The following is a 25,000-nucleotide window of genomic DNA, read 5'->3' as shown; positions in this document are numbered from 1 at the left end:
ATAATGTCAATATATACCTAGCTGTATACAATAGCGAGGAGGAGGCAATTTCAAGCGCAGGGATAAAAGAATGCCGGTCCATATAAGTGGGTGACACAAGCCTTTTAGTGGCTTTCGTCTTGAAGCACCTTATCGTACAGACAAAAGTGGTTGGCAATCGAGATAGATCCTAATAAATTGAGCTTGTATATGGAAGATATCAATAGCGTCATGGGATGACATCGAAGTAGGTTGAACACCACTGGTTCACATATGAGGAAACCGTCACACACGGTCGCCATGTGATAAGAACTTCCACAACCCCAACTTACCGTGAAGTGTTCCGCCGAGTTGTAGTCCTCATCCAGGTACACCCGGATCCGGTTGTAGTCGGCCAGTTCGGCCGATTCGCACAGATTCTTGATGAACTCCTGCACGTACTCCATGGACTTTTCGTACGTCTTGCCGCCGACCTCTTGCAAGTGCAGCGCAATAAAGGCCGGCCTCCGGCTGGCCACATTGCTGAGAAATTCCTGGATCCAAATGTTGAGGAGACGGGAGGGCTGTTGAAGCGGGGAGTAAAAATAAGAAATTCATTATCATATTTCTCGGTCTCCGTGTTCAGGAAATGCGCGATTTAATCTCTTGTGCCGGATTTGTCGGTTCGTAATGGGACCTGTCGGAGGCGAAATGATCTTCCATCACGCAAGCCTTCTTTTCTTCGCATATGCCTCCTTCAAGTTAGCGCCGCTAAGTAGCCGAGACGGGTCCCATTCATTTCGGTTGTAAGGTAGAGGTACCTATCATTGAAGAAAGCTTGCGTCGGCTCGTCGACTTTGTCGTCAGACGTCCGTATGCCGCCGGGCCGGTGCGGTGGTGATAATGAATGTTAATGTAAAAGCAACCAACAAATCACACAACAGAGCGTTCATGCATGCATGGTGAAATACTTGAGTAATGGGAGAGGAAGGTGGTGATACATTTTCGTTTAAGCGCCCTTGCGTACGATGTACCTAACGACAAAAGGGGCGACGAAGAACGTGATTACGGTGACGTTGACGACGACAACCGACGGTTTCTGAACCGCGATAGATAACGCAGTTTTATTCGGTGGAACGATTGGCTGAGTTCATTGAGGTTAAATCAGTGAGTTTTACGTATGAAGGTTCTAAAGGAAACTACGCAAATAACTGCATCAGATGCTCGTGAACTTTGAATAATAATTATTCAAAGTTCACGAGCATCTGATTATTGTTTGTGTATCTTCTATTTCTTACACACATATAACAAGTTCTTGCAGGCTGTCTGATTTTCTAAGCCCTATAATCAATTTAGAAACCGCTCAAACCTACAGTGAACAACTTTCTAAAACAAACAGTAATTTGGTTTTCAGATGTGCGCTCCTGAAATTTCGATGTGTGACTCCGTTGTATCTTACAATGCCAACGTTCAGATAAAAGTATTGGGAGGTATGGAGCAGCAGAGTAAAACGCGTCCAGTCATTTTGAGCGATTAACAACTAATGAACATTTATTGTGTGATAAAATCATGGCTCCCATCGCGCCAACGGTTTCGTCAGGATGCCCGCGATCATCGAATCCGTTGGACAATATCAAACTTCCATGACGTCGGTGAACATCAATTCCCTCACGAAGTTGAACCGACTGTCAATATGTTTGTTCGTCGACTTTCTCGTCCTGAAGATGACAGTATGACAATGCAGCTTTGGTTGAACTCATGCATCACCTCGGGTTTGGTGACATCCTCGCCGACGTCATGCATCAGCTTCGTCAACCAGAGAAGTTCCTGGCTATCCTCGGATAGTGCCACGTACTCCGCTTCCTTTGAAGGCAAACAGCGTTGTTGTTTTTGTTGCAGCCCAGCTGATGGCACCGTCTCCAAGTTTAAACACGAGTTTGAATTACGGTCAATCTTATCGCCGGCCCAGTCTGCATCAACGAATCCTTCAAGCTCGCCGGTTCCAGCGAGCTCTAGCTTCGAATCCGCCGTTGATGTAAGGTACCGTAGGGTTCTCTTCGCTTCGATCCAGTCTGCTTCAAAGGGTTGACTGACCTTGTGCCGCAATCGCAATATCGGGTCTGATGCATACCGCAACGTACAGCAAAGCGACAACCAGGCTTTGGTAGCGCTCATCGTTTGGCATGGCTCCCCTCTCCTTTTTCTGCGTGTTCAGATATCCAGGACCCATGAGAATTTTTGATGACTTCACCTTGTCTACACCGAACCTCTCGGCAATCTTCCGAATGTAGGCCGATCGATTCAGAAGAAAACTGCCAAAATTCATCCTCTCCACTTGAATGCCCAACACACGATCGCATATGCTTTTGAATACGATGCTAAAGTGGAGGCGATATGCGTACACAAGCGATTAAATGGAAGCACGTACGCATGGCATCCACTTAAGCATCTTATTCTACATTATATGCGACTTCGTGTTGGGGGTGATGTCCCCCAGGGCCGTAAGCTTGATGTGTTTCGATTCGACAGGTAGCGGTACACCCGCTCATACTCATTGTTGCCCGGACTTGCCACGAGCATATCGTCGACGTACAGCAAAATAAAGGACATCGCTCCATCAACGTTCCGGATGTAGAGACACGGATCTGCCATCCAAGCCACTTCTTCTCCGATATTTTCTGGTTCCAGATGCGTCCCGCTTGCTTCAGCCCGAAGAGAGTATGCTTCAACAGGCACACCTCCTCCGGAGACCCGGTGTGGAACCCCGTCGATTGCTTCATATACATAGATGGTCTTCGTGAGGTACGCGTGCAAATATGCCGACTTGACATTAATGTGCTTGACATGCAGTGATCGACGAGCAGCAATTGCCAACAGGGTGAGAAGCGTAGTATAGTGTGCTTAGCTACAGGCGCAAAAAACTCGTCGTAGTCGACGCCGAACTTCTGACTATAGTCCTGTGCTACTAGTTGCGCTTTGAAACGGATTACTTTATCTGACTCCTCGAGTTTCTTCTAGAAAGTCCATTTACATCCGATTGGCTTCCGATTCGCGGGATTCTCCACGATGCCCCATGTCGAGTTCTCTTGGAGGGAAGCAAACTCTTCGTCCATCGCTTTCTTCCATTCTCGACCTTCCTGGCTGCGCATAGCTTCCTAATACGCACGGGGTTTGGCTTGCTGGGTTGAGGCCAGCCGGGTAGCTTCTCCATACCGTACCGGTGGCACACCAATGTTCGATAGGTTGGATCTTCGTACATCCTCGACTTCGTCTTCAACCGTAGTATCGTAGTTGCCCTTACCACAAAACGTTGTCTCATCCAACATTTCAAAATCGCTTTCCTCGGAAGATTCACCATCACCCATCGGTGCGAGCTTCTCCTTCTCAGGCTCTTCAACTGGATCAACAGTTCCTAACGATCGGTTCTTTCTTTCAGCTACTCCGATCTGCTGAGGCGAATGGCTGGCGTTGAACTGTTGCTGAATGCCGTCTTGACGACAAAACGTAGCCAGTGCTTGGTTCTGAATTCCGCCACCCTGGTCCGATCGAATGACTTTTGGCAGCCTACCGAACGACGTCTTCATCTCTTGCACGTACTGCTTCATAAACGCGGTAGCCTCTGATTTTGCGTCGAAGAAAGCACACCACTGAATAGCGTGTGAAATCGTCCGTTATAGCCATAAAATACCGACACCCACCTGGAGTTGGAGTGTTCATTGGTCCGCACAGGGCCGTGTGCACCAGATCGAGAGGTTGCTTCATCTTCAACATTTACATACGCCCTTGACTCTACAGTTCACAATCTTGATGCCGATCGCCAGATCATTCTTCTCCAGCTCGCCGACTGCTTCCGGGTCTCTGTGGCCGAATCTCCTGTACCACGCATGTTGATAGTTCTCTGAATGGCCTGCAGCTTGCACCAGACTTGCACTGTGTGTGAGTTGAAGACTGTACACTCCTCCGAAGACCTTTCCAACTGCCGCAATTTTCTCTCCCTTGGAAATGCGGCATCCAGCTTCATCGAAAACGATTGTCGCTCCACTCTTCGTAGCCGATTTCAAGGAGAACAGGTTCATTTCGAGGTCAGGAACAAACAGCGTAACAGGGTCATGATATTCGCGGATCCATCGGGACCAGCGTACTGAGCACGAAACATAGGGTATCGCGCCACTTGGGCGGTGGCTTCTATATTCGTCTGTTTCCCACTATAACTCAGTCAATTTTGAACCAATTGACTTGAAATGTTGTACACGGGTAGATACTATACCTATCTCACCACATTCCAAAAGTTGTGTCAGTTGGTTCAAATTTGACTGAGTTATAGTGGAAAACAGACGAATATAGAAGCCACCGCCCAAGTGGCGCGATTCCCTACGCCAGGATGGAAACCTTTGACGTGAGAGTGGTGCGCTCGAAGTTTCTTCTGATGCTCTCCCAGGCTTCCTTCGTCGTGGTGGTATCTTGAACCAGCTTCTGTTGATTGTCGTTGGCCAGAATACCAATTGTAGCTCTGGCCTTCTGATCTCCCTTCTTCCATGCTGCTACTATGGCTTCGTTCGCTTTAGTTTCTCCTGGGCAGACTCCGGTTACGTACTCCCAGAGATACTCCAGAATCAGCAATAGCGCGATCTTGAAATTCCAGCTTGAGTAGTTGCCTTCGTTCAGGCGGGTTACGCCCAAGTTTTTCAGCGACGTCATCTCTGCTTCCGAAAAAAACGGTGGAAAACTCCCGAACGCGACTAACTTTAGAACTGCGAAGAAAAATTTTTGTTTTTCATATAAGTGTGGACCACCATAGCCGGAAGGGAACCTTTATCGATTTTATTTATAGATTTTTCAATGTTTTCTTCTCCGTCATCCTTCTTAGGGTCACGTCAAACGGCCCCAGGTAATCGATGCACCATACCCGGGAAGCCGACATCTTCCGGACCACCGCGTCTACGTGGTACAACTGCCGCCACTTGTTATTCAGTGAAATCGCAAATCGAATGGCAGAAATTACGCTCTTTCGACTTGTGTCTCTATCCATACTCCATCCAACTCATAAAATCATTCCTCAATGGGACTTTATCTTTAGTATAGGTGAATGGTGTCAAGATATGTTTGCATTAAACATTCTTCTAGAAGCCAGGCCGCCAAACCCACGGAAAATCTTTTGATTTCCCAAGGAAAATTGGAAACTTCAGGTTTTTCGTGCTTGCAATTAAGGTTTTCGAGTGATTTTATTACCAGCCATGTGTTTCCAAGGAGATTGAGGCAAACATGGAGACGCATGGTTGTTGATGTCTACGCTTTCCATGTTAGGGGTCATTCAAATATGACGATCACAGTTTAGCGGGGAGGGGGTGACACTCCATGTATTAAGTATACGCAAAAAGCGGGACAGAGGGGAGAAGGGCGTTAGAAATGTCCGAAAACTGATGGACGTAATTTTTGAATACTTTCATGAAGTGACATCTTACCCCATGGCAGATGGCCTTTTTGCACCACTTCCGTTTTACCAAGCAGTTTTTAAAATCGCTGTGAATCGATGAAAATGCAATAGTTTAGTGAATATTTTTGTTGAAGTATCGAGCAAACATTGTTAAGTTGCTGCTATTTATCACTCGAAACGGGAACGAAATCTGCAAAAAAAAGCGTTAGACTGGAACCCAGCAGGTCATTGCAGCAGAGGCAGACCCAGAAGCTCATGGTGGCGCAGCCTCCACAACGAAATAAAGCAAGTCGACAGAAATTTGACCTAGCCGCAGGTGAAGGCGTTGACAGGTAATCACCCAGGAAGGAGATCTTTCAATTCGGCCCTCTGCACCACCGTGGGTGATCAGGACTGAAAGTAAAATACTGTTTGTCTGTGGATTTAGACCAAATTCCCCATATTAGGCAAAATGAAAAATATGCAAAACTGTTTGAAACGCTAGATTGACTAAGCTTTGTTTGTGGTCAACATCGTCGATGTTGACCCAGTCTGCTACAGTCTTCAATGCAACTACTGTACAATAGGGTGTCCCAAAATAGAAAAAGGGTCAAAAAGTTAACTTGCTCACCCTTAGAATGATAGATTAGGGTCTTAGAAACAATAGTTCCATACATGAAAACTCAATCAAAAAATATTTAGAGGTTGCACGCATCGATTCTATGAAAAATGGACGATTTTTGGTATTCTTACCAAAAAAATGCCAATATGAGTTGAAAAATAAAAGAAATAAATTCATCAATCAAAGTAAATCATAGTTCTGGGTCCCGCAAACAAAGTTTGGAGGAAGTTTAGATCATCAAAGCTGATTTTGTATATTTGGCAAAGGTTAAAATATCATAAAAACGCGATTTTTTTCACTAAATTTTTCAAAAATGTTCAATTTATTAGGATTTTTAAATTTTTCCTGCGATTCGCAGTTCCCTTATTTTATAGCAAATTTTGTGTAGATTCTTTCGGCTGAAGACAGTTTTGAGCTATCTCCTTCATGAGCTGAGATATCGGTATAATAATGATAACACAATCAATGAAAAAATCGGATTTTCTTACGTTAATCGATTTTGTTCACTAGTCTCCATGACTACCATGCAATTAAAACAACACACGACAAATGCTTGACATTAATAGTACGTGCAAGTGTACATTGTAGAAGAATTTCAGGAATTATTGGGTTGCTTTGATCGTTACAGATTCATACTGCATGACAGTAACAATATGTAAAGGTTTTGAGAGTTAATCATCGTTTTATATCTACATATGCTGAACATAACTTTTCACACCCACTTTGTGAATACGAAAAGATTTTTTTTTTCTAGATTTCATTTGATGATCAGATAACAGTAGCAAGTCACCGATTCAAAACTTGTAATTTTGGTTGAAAATTATGTTTTAATAAGCAAGCTGCGCAGCAGAAAGATTTTAACATTGACATTTCTTAGCTTAACACATTTTGTAACATATTAGGCCAGTCACTAATTTATATCTATTTTATTTAAATAATAGTGGAATCTAAACATCCTGATGTTTTCTGAAATCCAACTTTAGCTGCAAATATGTGCGCTAATGATTTGCTTTCAAAATCAAATTTTATTATAGTTATCAATATTGTGTAAAGAATTAGCTTTAGTTACAATTCTCGAATATAAAGAAGAAAACATGACCTAATATTCGTAAAAATACCTGCATTTTCATGCACATACTAAACTTATATGTCAATTGGCTGAAACTATAAAACTATATTTTTCTTTCTTACAGTTTTAATTAGCCATTTAATTTTCATTTTAGTTGTTTTCACTGTTAGAACAGTAATTCTGATATAACTAGAAAGAAACTCTATGTTTGCTTTACAAGAGTACCAAAATCTATTTAAAAAGGTAAACATTGTTGAGCTATCCACACATCACTCAAAATATATCATAGAACTTCACACATGGAATTTGATTGTCTGACTTGCGATCACTTATATTATTAACATTTCGCAGCTAGTCACTTTTTGAGTCTTTCTTTGAACCGGTAAGCGCAATCAATGTAAAATTATCAAAGCAACCCAATTTAAGGGCCCATATATCCGAGGCGGTAAACGCACGGGTATTCAGCATGACCATGCTGAGGGTGACGGGTTCGATTCCCGGTCGGTCCAGGATCTTTTCGTGAAGGAAATTTCCTTGACTTCCTTGGGCATAGAGTATCTTCGTGCCTGCCACACGATATACACATGCAAAATGGTCATTGGCAGAGGAAGCTCTCAGTTAATAACTGTGGAAGTGCTCATAGAACACTAAACTGAGAAGCAGGCTTTGTCCCAGGAGGACGTTACGCCAAGAAGAGAGAGAGAGAGAGAACCCAATTATTTCTGAAAATCTTCAAAAATGTGTACTTGCATAACATAACATCTCAAACACTTGTTATTTGTTTTTTTTTGCATGGTAATCATAGAAACTAATGAACAAAAACAAATAGCATAAGAAAATCCGATTTTTTCATTGATTGTGTTATTTTTATTATGCCGATATCTCAACTCATGAAGGAGATAGCTCAAAACTGTCTTCAGCCGAAATAATCTACACAAAATTTGCTATAAAATAAGGGAATTGCGAATCGCAGGAAAAATTACAAAATACTTATAAATTGAGCATTTTTGAAAAATTTGGTGAAAAAAATCGCGATTTTTTGATATTTTAACCTTTGCCAAATATACAAAATCAGCTTTGATGAACTAAACTCTCTCTAAACTTTGTTTTCGGGACCCAGAACTATGATTTACTTTGATTGATGACTTTTATTTCTTTTATTTTTCAACTCATATTAGCATTTTTTTGGTAAAAATGCCAAAAATCGTCCATTTTTCAGAAAATCGATGCGTGCAACCCCTAAATATTTTTTGATTGAGTTTTCATGTATGGAACTATTGTTTCTAAGACCCTTATCTATCATTCTAAGGGTGAGCAAGTTAACTTTTTGACACATTTTGGGACACCCTACTGTACAATGATCCTTCACGGAACATTCATAGAAAAGCCTTCATCACACTTTTTTCTCACGCAAATTTCAAATCGCATCACACTTTCGTACCCACCAGCAAAAACTAGTTTTCTCGTCGACGCAACTTGTCATCTTTGAATTGTTCAAAGCCCGAAGAAACAGCCTACCCATCAACCTGACCATGGCATGGCAGAAAAAAACACGCAGAAACATGGACCGCTGCTGCGCATCAACTGTCCTCTTTCACATCAAGGATTTTGCGGTTATAAAAAGCCATATAAAAGCAATCATCGTTATTGGTGCTGCTGGCTTCTACGGGTGGCTGCGGACGAACAGCTTACACGCCCCGACGACTCCCGTCAGACTGCGGCGGTGATCACTACCCACTACCCACTGATCGGACTGGTCGAACCGGTTAGCAGGAAAGGAACCTGTGTCGCCGTCCGAGATCACCGGACTTGTGTGTACCGGAACGTCGCATCGCAGCGTAGTGTCATGTGGATGACTGCTGTTCACTCTCTCTTCTTTGTGTGTCTTTCTTCCATAATGGAAATGGATACATTATTAGTCAAATGGTCAATCAATTTTCATTCGATGCTTTTAGCACAGACAAACAGACGTAACACTTTGATGATTTCCATCGTACACCGATTTAACGGTCTTTTTCAAAATTTGATAGTTGGCCAACTGCCCAACCGTGGCGCTCGCATAGTTTTTGTTCGAGTTTGACGTTTGCTCACTACCGCCACCTAGTTGGTGGTCGGCCAAACATTGTCCCTTTAGCATTGGGCGAATATGTTTCCGTGACTATGATTTGAATCGAAAAATGTTCGAAGAGTTACGTCTGTTTGTCTGTGCTTTTAGCTTAAGTAGGCTCAAACTCCAATAATATTTGATTACTGTTTGATTAAATCGTAGAAAATTGAATTTTATTGACTGTCTATCCAATATGCTTTTTATTGTACATTTTTAAAGCTTTCTCAGTTTATGTTGATCCAAGTCCGAGTGCCAGTGAAGCACTTTACGCACAATAATCGAAGGCCTATGTAGCAACAGCTGTAAAGTCATGAGCATTCAACATGTTGAGGGTGACGGGTTTCATTCCCGATTGTTCCAGGAACTTTACACATGCACAATGGTCATTGACAGAAGGAGCTTTCATCGGGAGCACCCGCATACTTGTCGATGTACTCAAACACCGCGGATTCGGCATCTCAGTGCTGCAGAAGCTGTGTTGGGCGGGATCCATGAAGCGTTGCCAGACGGAGTCGAGCTTGAAGCATCTCCTCTAGAGAACTGCAGGAGTACAAAGAAAGCAGCAACCAACGACGCTGCCGGCAGCACCACTGGGTACGTGGAGCGTATGTAGAAAAACGAATGATTCTACGAGTAGTACAGAGCTCATTTGGAAAGGAATGCAGCGCGGATTGTAATGGTGCAGTATGGAACCTTCCATAACGTAAAACGTCCAGGCACGCGTGGAGGTCGAACAACCGACAATAGTGCAGGTTACACAGCTGAACCTGAACCACTGTAAGGTCGCACAGCAGTTGCTGTGGCGGTCACTCTCGGAGTCAAGTACAGATATCGCCCTACTATCGGACCCATACCGCATACAGGGGATACTCAAAATAACTGGGACAGGCAAAATTTTCACTTTTCAAAAAATGATCAACTCGCTGAAACTTTTCGAAAAGGGCATCAAATATTCTCAAATTTTTACTGTAAGCTCATCAACTAGTTGTGTATCAGTGGTCAAAATTTGGGAAGGATCGGGCCATTCTACACAAAGTTATAAAGGTTCTAGAAAAAGGTATAATTATCCGATAGCCAATTTTGAGCTGCTAAATCTCCGGATTCAATGAACCGAATGCAATGAAATTTTGATCATTTATGACTTAAATAATGAACATTGAAAAATAGTTGACTTAATTTGAAATTATCAATAAGAAAAAAAGTTAGGGCGATTTAATGTATTCCATGTTTTTTCAGTAAATTTATCTATTTTTCATATGCATCCCATTACTTTTTCAATTTAATGAAGGCTATTTGGTTGCTTTTCTTTGAAACATAAATATATTCAATTCAATTAGAGGGAATTTAAATGAACTTTAATAACTATCTCAAATTTTGAAACGATGATGAAGTTTTGGAAAAATTGGTGTTATATTAGAAAAATAATCTAATCGAAATAATTTTCTTTCGTGTGAAGAATTTTAAGTTTATTCAAGTGTTTTCAATAGCTCATGATATGAGTCATAAATGATCAAAATTTCATTGCATTCGGTTCATTGAATCCGGAGATATAACAGCTCAAAAATGACTATCGGAAAATTATATCTTTTTCTAGAACCTTTATAACATTGTGTAGAATGGCCCGATCCTTCACAAATTTTGACCACTGATACACAACTAATTGATGAACTTACAGTGAAAATTTGAGAATATTAGATGCCCTTTTCGAAAAGTTACAGCAATTTGAACATTTCTTGAAAAGTGAAAATTTTACCTGTCCCAGTTATTTTGAGTATCCCCTGTACCTCCTGACAATGGAAACTGGGTAGCGTACGGGGCCGGGCTAGCGGCGACCTGTACAACCGATTGATTTCCGGTTTAGGAAATATTTTTTATTATCGAAATTCGCTTCACACGGGCAAGTAAAAAACACTTATCGACGCGGGCAAATGGGGTGGATGTCCTATAACCATAGCTGGTATCAAGCATCGGACAAAAATGTGGCACAACTTTGCCCGCGAATAAACAAACAACCACTTTTACTACGTTATCGCGTATTCCTCCCGCGTGCACGACTTTACTACTTACCATTCAACGAAATTGTTATGTCGCGTCGACGTTATCGCGGCCTGATCACCGCGGCGCGTCCCCCGTTCATGCCGTAGCAACTGTCTCGACTGGCAGAGGCAAGCCAAATGAGAAAGCTCATTTCAATTGACGTGTTTTTTGACGACTTTTATTCGCATTTTGTTTCGCACTTTACTGCCGATCCGATACCATATCCACTCAATTGTGCAGAGTTTTGTTTTCTGTTTGCTAATCTGCGAGCGATCGATGGCGATGTCGCAATTTGACGTCGCGTCGTGACCGCGTTGGTGTGGTATTCCTCGATGAGGTGAATGATGATACACCGGATGAGGGGTGTGCTATAAAATGGGATTTTATTTGTAAGAGCGTACAAAGTGATCGTGGCGATTTAGCGAACTTTGTTCGATCGTAGAGTTCTGCGGCGTCCAAAGTAAGCTCGATTTCCTGCCAAAATGCGCCTCTGAATTACTCTGCTTATGCCGTTGTCGGCCTCCACAGTGAGCCCAAGTACACGAATTCTTCAACCGCCTCGATTTCATCACCGTCGATATGAATTCGGGGTGGCGGGTGCGTTGATTCTTCCCTGGATCCCCACTCTTCTTATTACACCCTCTAAAGCAATGTTGAACAGCAAGCACGAAAGACCATCACCTTGCCGTAAATCTCTGCGAGATTCGAAGTGACTCGAGAGTGTCCCTGATACGCGAACTATGCACATCACTCGATCTATCGTCGCCTTGATCAATCGTATCAGTTTAACCGGGAATCCGTATTCGTGCATAATCTGCCATAGCTGTTCTCGGTCGATTGTATCATACGGCGATTTGAAATCGATGAACAAGTGATGTGTGGGCACGTTGCATTCGCGGCATTTCTGCAACACCTGGCGGATGGCGAACATCTCATCCAAATCCGTTGTAGCACGTTCACCCATAAATCCAGCCTGATATTGCCCCACGAACTGTCTTGCAATCGGCGATAGACGGTGGCTGGATACTGGATACTTATCACCAAAATCGGTCAGTAATTTCTTTAGTCACAGCAATTCTTGACAGGCTCCACCTCTGGAGTAACAAATTCAGCTTTGATTGATGATTACGCCACACAAGTCTGTTTGCAAGCGGCCCATGAAATCAATCCTCCACCGAAATATACGAGGTATCCTGAGTTTTCCTGTCACTGACATCGCCTGCCCAGTCGGCGTCCACGAAACACTTCAAGTAATCCTCGCTAACGCCCAGATGTAATCGCAGATCCCGGGTGACAATCGTACGTCCCACACTGCACGTTAGCGCCTTTCCGAATAACTTACCCACCGATATGGGATTCATTTCCAATCCGGGGACGTAGAGAACATCGGACAAAGCTATGATCATCCGATGACCGTTGGAATTCACACAGAAAATCTGTGCCATAGCAATTCCTTGGAATTTGGCTTCTTCCCGTTTACGAGATAAAACTTTTCTTCGAACTTGGTAAACAATTTTTCGAAAAAAAAAACTTCTGCCGCAGCGCACCTGAGACGTCGATCCAGGCAGTCTTGATTCGACCAGCAGAATCCAAAAACGAATGCGACCAGTTTATCATGAGGCTTGCCTTTACCAGTGCCAGGATTGTGTTTAGATTTCATGATCTTTTTGGCAGGTTTGTCGAGAAGGTTTGCTCTTTTGATGGCTGGGCAATCTTTTTTCATATGCACTTTCAATTCGTTACAAAATGGCAAGTGATGTGTCTTTGCTTCTATGTTGAAAGAAGATTCATCAGAGACAGCATCATTCTCCTGGAGCTTCCAGTCGTTGTCCAAAGTTTTCCTTTGACGAAAGACATCTTCAGTTCATCGTCCTTCAGAATCAGCAACGCTTTCCGGATGCTTTCGTAGAATGCTGGAATGCTTTACAAAAATAATTGACAATTTAACAAGTCTTTTCCTGCACCTTGAATGAAGTCTTGAAAAATAGTTCCTCCAGTTCGTATATATGTGCTTCAAGATGTCCTCCTTCTGAAAGCGTCTCATCGCAGACATTACAGATGAGCGATACTCTTGAACACATTGTAGTCTTCTGGGGCTGTTCGTTCAGTTGATTCCAGGTTTCCTTCGCAGTGTTGACGTTTCAGATGAGTGGATGTTGTCGCTTTCGGTCTGTTTCCCTAGTTCTTACTGGTTCCACATCCTCTTACACTTAATTAGGGAAAATGCTGTCGTAAATATCGGTTCCGCGGGACACCGTCCTAGAAATGTAACCAAACTTCGATCTTTTCGCGTATCAAACCTCCGACAACGGTACGGAGCGCAACACGAACACGTCCGTTCGTTCCCAAATCTGCCAAAAGAAGACCGACCAAGCCTGAAGCTTCGCTTGCTTAGTCGATTTATTTTAATTCAGCACATCTGTCAATCTACTGTTATGTCGACTATCAGTATGCACTGAAACAAAACAACAAATCCAAACCGCGTTTTTGCCGCTTTTTTACACATGTTTATGATTACTCTTCTACTAGGATGCGTGTAGCTAGGTTAACGGGAATGAATTTATTTCTGACATAATTATATACCGACTACTAGGTATGATTAAGGGCTTCAGCATTCTGGATTGCAAGATTACTACCTTTTTTGTTTACATTACAACTACCGTTAAGATGCACTTGTTACAACAGAGCTGCTTTTAAGTTTCCCCAAGGATTCATTCTAGGATTCCTTGGGATTCTTCTAGGTCATCTCATACAGTTCCGCTTGCCTTCTCTGGGAAGTCGGCGAGATGTCACATTCCTGCGATTCCAGTTAGAAGTTCCTTTAACCCAGCGGTTTTCAGATCGTGCACCGGGGTGCACTTGGTGCACCGTGAAGCTTTGCTAAGTGCACCGCGTGTATTCCAAATATGTTGCTTTCACAATAATGATTAGTGTGTGTTTCGTAATTAAACCACTCAAAATATATCTTTTAGTTACGTAGAATATGGGAGGCCAGATTTAACCATCATAAAACCAAAATAAAATGATTTGGGTTCTATCGTAGTATTAAGTATCTCACAAAAGCTTCTTTTTTTTTTAAATGAAAATTGTTCCTCGTTCACTGGATGTTCAATTAAAGATACTAAATGTTTTTTTTTACAGAATTTAGAAGACTTCAAATGAATATATCTTACGATCTTACGGTGGTACTGTAGAAAAGTTTATGATAAGACTATAGAAAAAATCACAGTTCTAGAGATCTTTGAATATATGAAAAACACGTACAATAGGTTGCGTCGGAAATCAACCAAGGTTGAAGTAAGGAACTTATCTTAAAAAACGCGAGATGGGATCTCTGTATCAATTCACAAGGAATTTACCAAAATAATGTCAGCGAACATGCTCATTATTTTCAAAAGAAATTTTATCAAATATTCTTATAAGTTTGGCATGAATACTGAGGGAAATCTTCCAAAAATCTTACCTTCTTAAGCCTGGAACACATAGCGTCCGTTCCGTCGAGGTTTGCGTTTTTTTGACAGTTTTCCCATGGGAAATCTGTCAAATAACTGTCACGCACACGCAAACGTATGCATTGTTTGGGGCACTTTATAAATATCTGCAAGAACTATGAATAATAGTCTTAGGAGCTATGAAACTAATCTGTTATGTACAGAAGCAGAACTTTACCGAGTCTTTCACCAGGAGTCCTCCAAAAACTGTTATTTTTTTGGAAAGAATTTCACCAGGGATCTGCTGACGATTTCCCTAAGAATTCTCAAAGACCTGTAGCTGAATCCCGGCGCACAATTTTTTCGAAGAAAATAAATTTTCTTCCATTGCTCACCAACAAGAAAATTTTATTTTCTTCGAAAAAAAGTGCACCGGAATTCGCCTACTGGACTGGAAAAAAACACCAGCAGAAAAGTAAAGTTCGACAAGTAATTAAGAAATACAATCAAGTCATAGTCATGATCGGTGAAAGAAAATCTTTTCAACGACTCTCTAGTGTATGTACCAGGAAGTGGCATCGAAAAATACACTAGATTTATGTAACAAACAAATAAAATCTTTTAGAAATTTTTAAAGAGTGCACCGCGCGACGATTTATTTCTAAAAAGTGCACCGCGAAGCAAAAGGTCTGAAAACCCCTGCTTTAACCCAAATGTACATCTCCTAATTCCTTTTGGAGTTTCTGCGGGTGTGGCTTCGAGGAATTACCACCAGGAATTCATTAGGGACCCATTTAAGGTTTTAACCTAGAGATCCTCTTGATGGTCCTCCAAGAGATGCTTTTGACATTCACCAATGAGTTCTTCCAAAATTTTATTCAGAATTTCCTTCAGAAGTTGTTTTAAGACATTTTTCTGAAATCCCTCCTCGAATTCCTTCTGATATTTCTTCGGGAATTCTATTTTTGGGAATCCTCCAGGAGTTCCTGCTGGGAATATTCACGTACTTCTATCTGGAAATGCTTCACGACTTTCTACTAGAAGAAGTACCTTTTGAAAATCCTTCAGCAGTTTCTTTTGATTTGTTTTCTTTATCAAAGTGGCTTTTCGCCCAAGGCGAGTACGCCTCTGTGCTGTTGATATTTATACATTTTTTTTTCAAAACTTGTTTCCAATACAATAATGCTTCGCTGGGTTTCGAGCTATTATCCGAGTGAATCGTTGTCCTCCCGTACAAGTTAGAGCAGTTCGGGCTCTTTTTAGATCGCACTGTACAGGCCCGCTTCCCTAAGAAAAGTTAGGAGAACCGTTTCGCGCTGTCTCGTTGATTCTGTAGAGCTGTTCTGATACTGGTGATTCCATATTGTTGTCTCAGGTGTTTGGAGGATGGGCAGTTGCAGATAAAGTGTTCTACAGAATTGTGAACTCTGCACATGTCGCACTGCTTTCGGAAGCCGCTACCTCCGCCTTCGAAATTGTGCGAGACTCGGGTGTGACCGGTTCTAACTGTTGAGAGTATGCGTTGGTCCCGCCTGTTCGGCAGGTCTTTCCAGCTATCGGTGTGGTTTTTTACTATTCCCGTGAAGCTTTCTCTATCATGGTCCCATTCGATGGACCATGCTTCTTTTATTGAAAGGCAGTGGTTCTCAACTATATGTTTATTGGTTAGAGGTTGAAACAGTAATTAAAGGTATTTTCGTTACACCTAACTTGTCACTTCAATTTAGTGGTTGCTGTGATTCACAAACGCTGTCCCCAATTGCTCCTTCCTTGAAATATAAACCGGTTGGATAATCTTGTTTTGGATGCACTCACGAACGAAATGGAATCGCATATCAACATGCTTCATACGTTTATGCTCTCGAGGTTCTTTCGAAATTTTAATGCAAGATTAATTATCCTCGTAGATCTTCACAGGTTCATCCATCGGTATTCCAAGTTTTACCAGGAGATTGCTTATCCAAGTGGCTTCACAAGTAGCTTGACTAAGAGAAACATACTCAGCTTCAGTCCACGACAATGCTACTGTATTCTGCTTTCTAGATGTCCATGAAACAATGGCATCGAAAATCTGGTACACAAATCCGGATATTGAACGTCTGTCTTCACAATCATTACCCCAGTCAGCATCAGCACATCCAATTAGGGCATCTGTTGGGCTACTGTGACGATACATTAATCCGAGATTTCTCGTTCCCTTCAAGTAGCGAAGTAATCGTTTGAGATGTGTCCAGTGTATATCTATTGGTGCCGATTGAAATCTACTGAACAGGTTAACTGCTGCACTGATGTCCGGTCTTAAAGACAATGCCAGATATGATAAGCAGCCAAGCCAAATTCTGTATCCGCTTGGGTACAACTTTCCTCGTCGCTGTTTCGGTACATGCGTGTAGACAATTGATCCAAACACTCGGAGATTGTCTATGTTCGACTTTCTCGAGTACCACATTTCGTAGGGTGTCTTCACAACTTCCAAAGCACTAGCCGGACTACGGTTACTCAAATAAGTAGCAGCCAGCATAGCTTCACACCACAGGCTCTTTGAAAGACCAGCATCAAAGATCATCGAACGTGCTTTGTCCAACAAAGTCCTATTCATGCGTTCAGCTACGCCATTTAATTCCGGAGTGTAGGGGACTGTTGCTTCAATGGTGATTCCTTCTGCTCGACACAGGCTCTTGAACATTTTGCTTGAGTATTCTCCTCCATTATCACAACGAATCCATGCAATCTTTCGTCCAAAGTATGATGTCGCCTTCGCCATGTATTCTTTTAAAAATTCATACACTTCACCTTTTGATTCCATCAGATAGACTACGGTGAAATGGGTGTAGTCATGTATAAACGTGACAAAGAAACGTTTCCGATCCCACGTCGCAGGTGTAGGGTCCTCCAACATCCGTGTGTATCAGCTCCAATGGACGGCTTGATCGTCTTCCAGTTGATTCTCCAAATGGCTTCCGAGACTGTTTGCCTTCCATACATACTTCACAGATGCTGGTTTCCACTGACTCAGGTAGCTTCGAATCAGTTGGACCATTTCATTCCGCCACAGCTTCTTCAAGTTCGCTCCTCCGAGATGTCCGTAACGTCTATGCCACAGATCGAAAACTCCACTGTTCGCAACATGCGCCTCGGCTTCACTCTTGAATCCCAAGTTCACTTCCGCGTTCAGCTTGTACAATCTTCCGTATTTCCTTTAAGTGGCAACAGTTCTCCCATCTCGACTCACGATAACTTTTCCTTCAGCGAAAGCAATGGACATTCCTTTTTCCTCTATGCGACTAATCGAAAACAAATTCAAGTGAAGTCCTGGTACATATAGCACATCCTCGACGACCGATGATAGCTTCCTTCCGTCAACTTCGGTGTACATTCGTATTGTTCCACCATTTTCCTCGACCAACGATTGACCACTCTTAGCAACAGCAATCGATATCTTGTGAGGCAAGCGATGAAGTTCTTCAAAACAGTTCCTTTCCTTCACCATATGGTCGGACGCTCCCGAATCCAGGAACCAATGGAACGTATCACTTGACTTCTCTGAAACACCAGCATTATCCGATTCACAAGTGGCAACAAACGCGATGTCCACGGAACAGCCGACGTTCGCTCTTCCTCTTTTGGTCCATCCAGGTTTTCCAAACTCACAGCTCGCTTTTCCGACTTCAGGTTTAACCTTATAATCCAAACGTTTGTGTCCAATAATTGTAACACTTGAAATTGAATTTCTTACCGGCAAACGCTGATTCAGTTCCTTCGTCGTCGCAATCTTGTTTCTTAACTTTCCGCTGCATTTCTTCTTCCAGCAATCGACTCTTCACGAAATTCAACGAAATCTTCTCGAACGACATGGTTTCCAGAGCGGTGCATTGTCGTCCGTCATACGATTCCGGCGGGGTTAACAACCCAAGTAACCAGTAAGTTCAGATAAGAGTGTACTTTATGAGCTAAGCAGCTTGTTGGAGGATGTTCTTTAGCCTTCTAATCAGCTTCATTTTTAAGTAATTTCGGAACTTGAAAGTTGACATAAGGAAGCTTTTTAGCCTTCTAAGCAGCTTCTGATGGAACTTTCTCAAAATGAATGTAAGAAAACAAAAATGTACTTTCTAGATTCACTACAGCCTGTGTTAATGCTTGTATTACGTGAAACATGACCATCTTTACTGTATATGGTACACTCCTGGAGTAGATTTGCACCGGATCCTTCTGCGTGATAACCTGCTGCCGTACCGCTGCGCTGCTGTAGATACTTGTTGAGGCAAAGTTAACTGCGCTACTGAACAAGTGTACAAATCTAGGCGTCGACGAAGCATTGATTCAAGTCGGATTTCACCCCCAATCTACTTCATCACAATTGCGGTTCGAATCCGATGGGCGCCATATTCTTCTTTCATTTGCACTTGAATTCCATTAATTTGGTAAATTCGATGAATTATTAGTGTTCATGAAAATTTTCAAATAGTTATTTTTACTAAAATGAAAAAAAATCCTTGGCACAACAAGTTACTGAAATGAACTTCTATTAACTTGAAAGTTCCGACAAAGCTCCGAGTAGCATCTTGAGCAGCTTTCAAGCTGCTTAAGAGGCTAATAATGAGCCTTGCCCGAACTTAAATGCGAAGTTTCAGCAAGGCTCATTGTTAGCGTCTTAAGCAGCCAGAAAGTTCCATTCGAAACTTTATCTGAACTTTGTGGAACTTGAAAGTGCATTTAGTCATGGAAAGCGGAACTTTTGGGTACTTGGGAACAGTTGCGTGATCGCATCGTCCTCTTCAATCCCCGAAGAAGCTTGTCGAATTCTAGAAGATGGTTCTGCATGCTTACTCCACTCTTCAGCTTTATCATCCCAAGTCTTCTACGGAAAAAGAGTCGATTTGCCAATTCTCGTCGTTGACAGGTATTCCGAAGACATTCCCAGCATTCCATGACGGTTTCTCTTCCCATCACGAACTCGAAATGGCTATCAGCGATACGATGGATATTCAGGCCCTTCCACTTGCGATCGTCCTTCCTGCGTTCCGCTCGATGCATTCCATAAGGCCTTTTTCCTCCAGAAGTACCGTGACGCGATAAGCTCATTGGTCGTAATTGCGACCGTCAAAGATCCAACGCTTTTCGTCTTCCATCTTTCTACCTTACTTTCTTCTCTTTACGGTGGAGGGCCAATAACCTATTGAAAGGCAGTGGTTCTCAACTATATGTTTATTGGTTACAGGTTGAAACAGTAATGAAAGGAATTTTCATTACACCTGACTTGACACTTCAGTTCAGTGGTTGCTGTGATCCACAAATGCTGTCTCCGATTGCTATGTTCAGCATCTTTCACCTTCCTTTTCAGCCACAACTTGACGTCCGCAGCAGGGGTACTCCGTGTAAATAAGTGGCCGCTGCGAACCACATCGGCTAACCGGTCTGCTTCTTCATTACCTGGAGTCCCTTTATGGCCTGGAGGAATCCACATGAAGGTTCCTTGAAGTGCTGATAGTGCGCTGACCGAGTCCGATTGCCGCTGCTTCCGCTGAAAACACAGCATATTTCGGGAATACTGCGAGCTTCTTCGTAGGAGGATGAGTAGATTCCGAGTTCCACCCTCGTACTGTTGGGTCCAAGTTTCTTTAAGCCATCTGTGTACCGGATTTCAGTGAAGGGATACTCGGTTCTTATTCGTTCTCTAAAGTGCGCCTGGACTATTTTTGGAAGACATTCCCAATTGAAGTTGTTCTTTATGTATGCATCTATACGAGGTTCTTTTGCTTGCAAGCTTTGAACCCCATTTCATTGGCGTTTGTACACCGGAGGGTGTACGATGTTGCCTACGGAGTTAGGTATTCGGTTTGCTCGGTTGGAGATGAAAGCTGCTGGTTGACGGTTTTCGTACTAATTGCAATGGCCACCTTGTACTTAAATGGAAGTGCCCCAGCTCTGGCACATGTTGACGTGGCAGGAGTAGAAGAGAGTAACCCGGAAATTGCGCGAATAGCGTTATTGTCAACAGGGCCCAGTTTGAGAACCATATCTTCAGAAGCGTGACAGGTTATTTCCGCTCCACAAAATAGCCGGCTTCTAATTACTGCAGCAGCCACCCGCAGTTGAACTTTCCTGTCACTTCTGGTCCGCTTGTTCGTAATACTTTTCATCAAGTTTACCCGGTTTCTACAATTTTCTTTCACTAAGTCAAAGTGCTGTTTATAGTTTAGGTGTCTCGCGAAGGTCATGCCTAGAACCTTTACTGATTTCTTCGTAGGGATGGCTTTTCCATCAATCATGATTGGCTTTCTAAGCACTGCTGGATGGTTTCCTGAACAGACATGTGTCCTGATGCATTTTTCAGCCGAAAGTTCAAACCCGATCGTTTTCGTCCAACGCGCAACGGCATTCACTGCTGTTTGAAGTTTTCTCCTTATGGCAGCAGGTATTTTTGGTAGTATTTTGAAGACGCTGTTCATGTTTATAAAGAAAAGTGTTACGGCAGTCACTGATCCTTGGGGGACACTCGTTTCCTCATCCATTGGTTTGGACTGATGGTTGCCTATGATGACTCTAAAACTTTGATCAGAAAGGAAGTTTTTGATAAAGTTCAACATGTTACCAGTGATTCCCCATGATACAAGTTGTTTAGGGATCTCTGGCACCCATGCTCGATTGTAAGCCTTCGCAAGATCAAGAAAAGCCATCTCGATATGGTCACCCGCTTCCAAGGCATCATTCAAGACCTGTAACAAGGCGGCAAAGTAGGTTCTGGTCTCGAAACCTGTCCGGAAGGCATGCTGTCAAGGAATTATCTCTGGGAATCTTTCAGAAGTGCTCTCTAGCAATCTTCCTTTTCGAGAAGTTTTTTCTGGGCTTTCTACAGAAGTTAAGAAACAAAACTCAAAGATCGAATTCTTGGATCCCAGATTAACTCCTCTAGGAATCCCTAGAGGACCTCCTGAAGGTTTTCCTGGAGAAATCGATCAAGAAATCTGGAAGAATCCACAGCAGGTATGCAAGGTGGACACTCCTGGAGGAATTCCTTGGAGAAATCACCACATAAATTCCTGAAAGAATCCTAGATAGCATTTCTGGAGAATAATCAAATGGCATTATATCTCTTAAGACACCCTAGTGCACAATGTTGCACTTGAATTGAAAGCAAGAATCGTCTCTACACTCGACATACGAATGCAAAGCAAACTGAAGCAGCAACTTTGTTGGTTCAATATCGACCGGGAGTTGCTCTCCTCATCACCATCATATCAGGGGCTGTCCATAAACCACGTGGTCATTTTTTGGGACTTCTCAACCCCCCCCCCCCCCCCCCCCCGCGTGGTCATTTGTCCATACAAAATTTTTTATTCGTCCATACAAAATGCTCATAGGCCGAACCCCCCCCCCCCCCCTCCCCCCTCATGACAACGTGGTTTATGGACAGCCCCTCATCACCGACCGGGCAAACAGGAAGGTTGACCTACTTCTTCCCGACTCATTATCCACAACATCATATCTCTCTAGGTATCTCTGAGACTGACAAAGTGCAAGCGCAATCACCAAACACAAGCACAGTAGGCAGCTAGATACCAAATCACCAAAGCTTGCCATGACGGACGGACGGTGCTTCACCTGCTGTGGGGAGACTCATGGCCTACTATTATATCCTCTATTCATCCCGACCGACCGACACAGAGAATAATGCCAACTGACGACCTGATAGACATAGACATATAGAGAGCGCGCGCAGTTGGCAGGCGATAATCTGCTCTTGAACTTACGTCCTCGAATACACTGCCGACGTTGGCCGTGACTAGAAGAAACGGCAGCGAGCCCGTATTTTCCATCTTCCAGAGGTGCCGTGAAGACGGCCGACTACGAGGACGACGACGACGACGACGATTGACGACGGCTGCTTTTAGCTGCTGCTCCTGGATCGCACTTTTTCACACTTCACTTCACTCACTCACTGACACACTGCGGTTGGTGTGTCCAACGACTTGCCTCCCGCGGGGGAAAGGGAAGAGAAGCTCCTCCGATTATGTTTACTTAATCCCCCCAGCACTCGCACGGTCTGACCCTTGACACGTCTTGCCGTTCACTGTGTACAGCGTATTCGCTCCTTTGCTGCTGCCTTTTCTTCCACTCTTCAAATTTGAACCGCACTTCTGGAAGCCTCTTCCCGGCACTAATTGCTTCCGAAACTCCCCACCAATTCAATTGAAAGACGTTTATTTACACTTTCTTCAAATGCGACCGTCCCCACAAAAGAGCTGGAGCTGGAGCAGCGCACTACTTCACTCAAGAAGCGCCAGAAACTGAACAGCGGAGGAGGACGCTTTCACTTTCATTTTTTTTTTCGTTCACTCTGCACTTGACTCTTTTTTTCCCCGATGAGTGGTCTACATAAACTGGATTTTACTTCCTAATGCTGCGGCAGCAGCAGCACCAGCTGCTCCACTGCTGATGGATTCCGGATGTTCCGAATCGCGCGCGATTCCACCCACAAAACTCTTTTCCTCAAATCACTCGCGAATTCACATTCCGCGCGACAAACAGCACACACTGACTGTTGATAAGCAGGTCATCGAATCGGAGAACCGAGGGTGCGAGCCACTAGTTGGAAGCAGCTAAAGAGTGCTACCGCCGCGGATTGATTGCGCGAAGGAATCCACCACCAATCGCGAAGTTTACTGTCCGCTGTGATCGGAGCGAATGATGAACGGCAACTGAAAATTTTTGACGTGCGTGCGCTCTCTGGAAAAGCGGACAAACGTGGAATGAGAGAACTGTCAAAAGATGCGAAAACAAAAAAATGAGCAGAGGCGTCGTTGGTTCGTGATAATTGAAGGGGTTCTATGAAACGTGGTATGAAACGTGTGAAGCTTTTTCATTTTCAGGAATCGGGAGATGTCGATCAGAACGTCGAATCGAATTCGATTCGAATCCCTCGAAAGCAAGACTTGCACTTTATTGCATCGTCTTAGTCCAGCAGGATGCATCGCCAAAACTCAAAATTAAACAGAACACGCCACGCCGCGAAAGCAATTGAGCGAAGATGGACAAAACCTTCGATTGCTTTAGCCACCATTGTTGAGCATCATCATCATCATCATCATCATCATCATCATCATCATCATCATCATCATCATCATCATCATCATCATCATCATCATCATCATCATCATCATCATCATCATCATCATCATCATCATCATCATCATCATCATCATCATCATCATCATCATCATCATCATCATCATCATCATCATCATCATCATCATCATCATCATCATCATCATCATCATCATCATCATCATCATCATCATCATCATCATCATCATCATCATCATCATCATCATCATCATCATCATCATCATCATCATCATCATCATCATCATCATCATCATCATCATCATCATCATCATCATCATCATCATCATCATCATCATCATCATCATCATCATCATCATCATCATCATCATCATCATCATCATCATCATCATCATCATCATCATCATCATCATCATCATCATCATCATCATCATCATCATCATCATCATCATCATCATCATCATCATCATCATCATCATCATCATCATCATCATCATCATCATCATCATCATCATCATCATCATCATCATCATCATCATCATCATCATCATCATCATCATCATCATCATCATCATCATCATCATCATCATCATCATCATCATCATCATCATCATCATCATCATCATCATCATCATCATCATCATCATCATCATCATCATCATCATCATCATCATCATCATCATCATCATCATCATCATCATCATCATCATCATCATCATCATCATCATCATCATCATCATCATCATCATCATCATCATCATCATCATCATCATCATCATCATCATCATCATCATCATCATCATCATCATCATCATCATCATCATCATCATCATCATCATCATCATCATCATCATCATCATCATCATCATCATCATCATCATCATCATCATCATCATCATCATCATCATCATCATCATCATCATCATCATCATCATCATCATCATCATCATCATCATCATCATCATCATCATCATCATCATCATCATCATCATCATCATCATCATCATCATCATCATCATCATCATCATCATCATCATCATCATCATCATCATCATCATCATCATCATCATCATCATCATCATCATCATCATCATCATCATCATCATCATCATCATCATCATCATCATCATCATCATCATCATCATCATCATCATCATCATCATCATCATCATCATCATCATCATCATCATCATCATTAAGGTGTCCTGATGCATCACCAAGTTTTCAAACGAGTCATTGACTTTTTGCTTTTCAATTATTGTTTGCCTCGCGTTTTTGA

General features: G+C 42.7%; 1 protein-coding gene across 1 annotated transcript; it reads right to left on the bottom strand.

The window, feature by feature from the left end:
* Positions 1 to 321: 321 nt before the first annotated feature.
* LOC115253857 (inositol polyphosphate-5-phosphatase A-like) lies at positions 322 to 23,345 on the bottom strand (the record flags this gene model as incomplete). The annotated part of the gene is given in 2 exon segments (XM_062843910.1): positions 322 to 542; positions 22,389 to 23,345. Coding segments are annotated over 2 exon segments (287 nt in total), but the record flags the coding sequence as incomplete, so codon positions are not given.
* Between the last annotated feature and the right edge of the window lie 1,655 nt (positions 23,346 to 25,000).

The sequence above is a fragment of the Aedes albopictus genome, unplaced genomic scaffold, assembly GCF_035046485.1.
Source record: "Aedes albopictus strain Foshan unplaced genomic scaffold, AalbF5 HiC_scaffold_638, whole genome shotgun sequence".
Lineage (NCBI taxonomy): Eukaryota > Metazoa > Arthropoda > Insecta > Diptera > Culicidae > Aedes > Aedes albopictus.
This window is presented reverse-complemented; position numbering and strand designations above follow the sequence as displayed.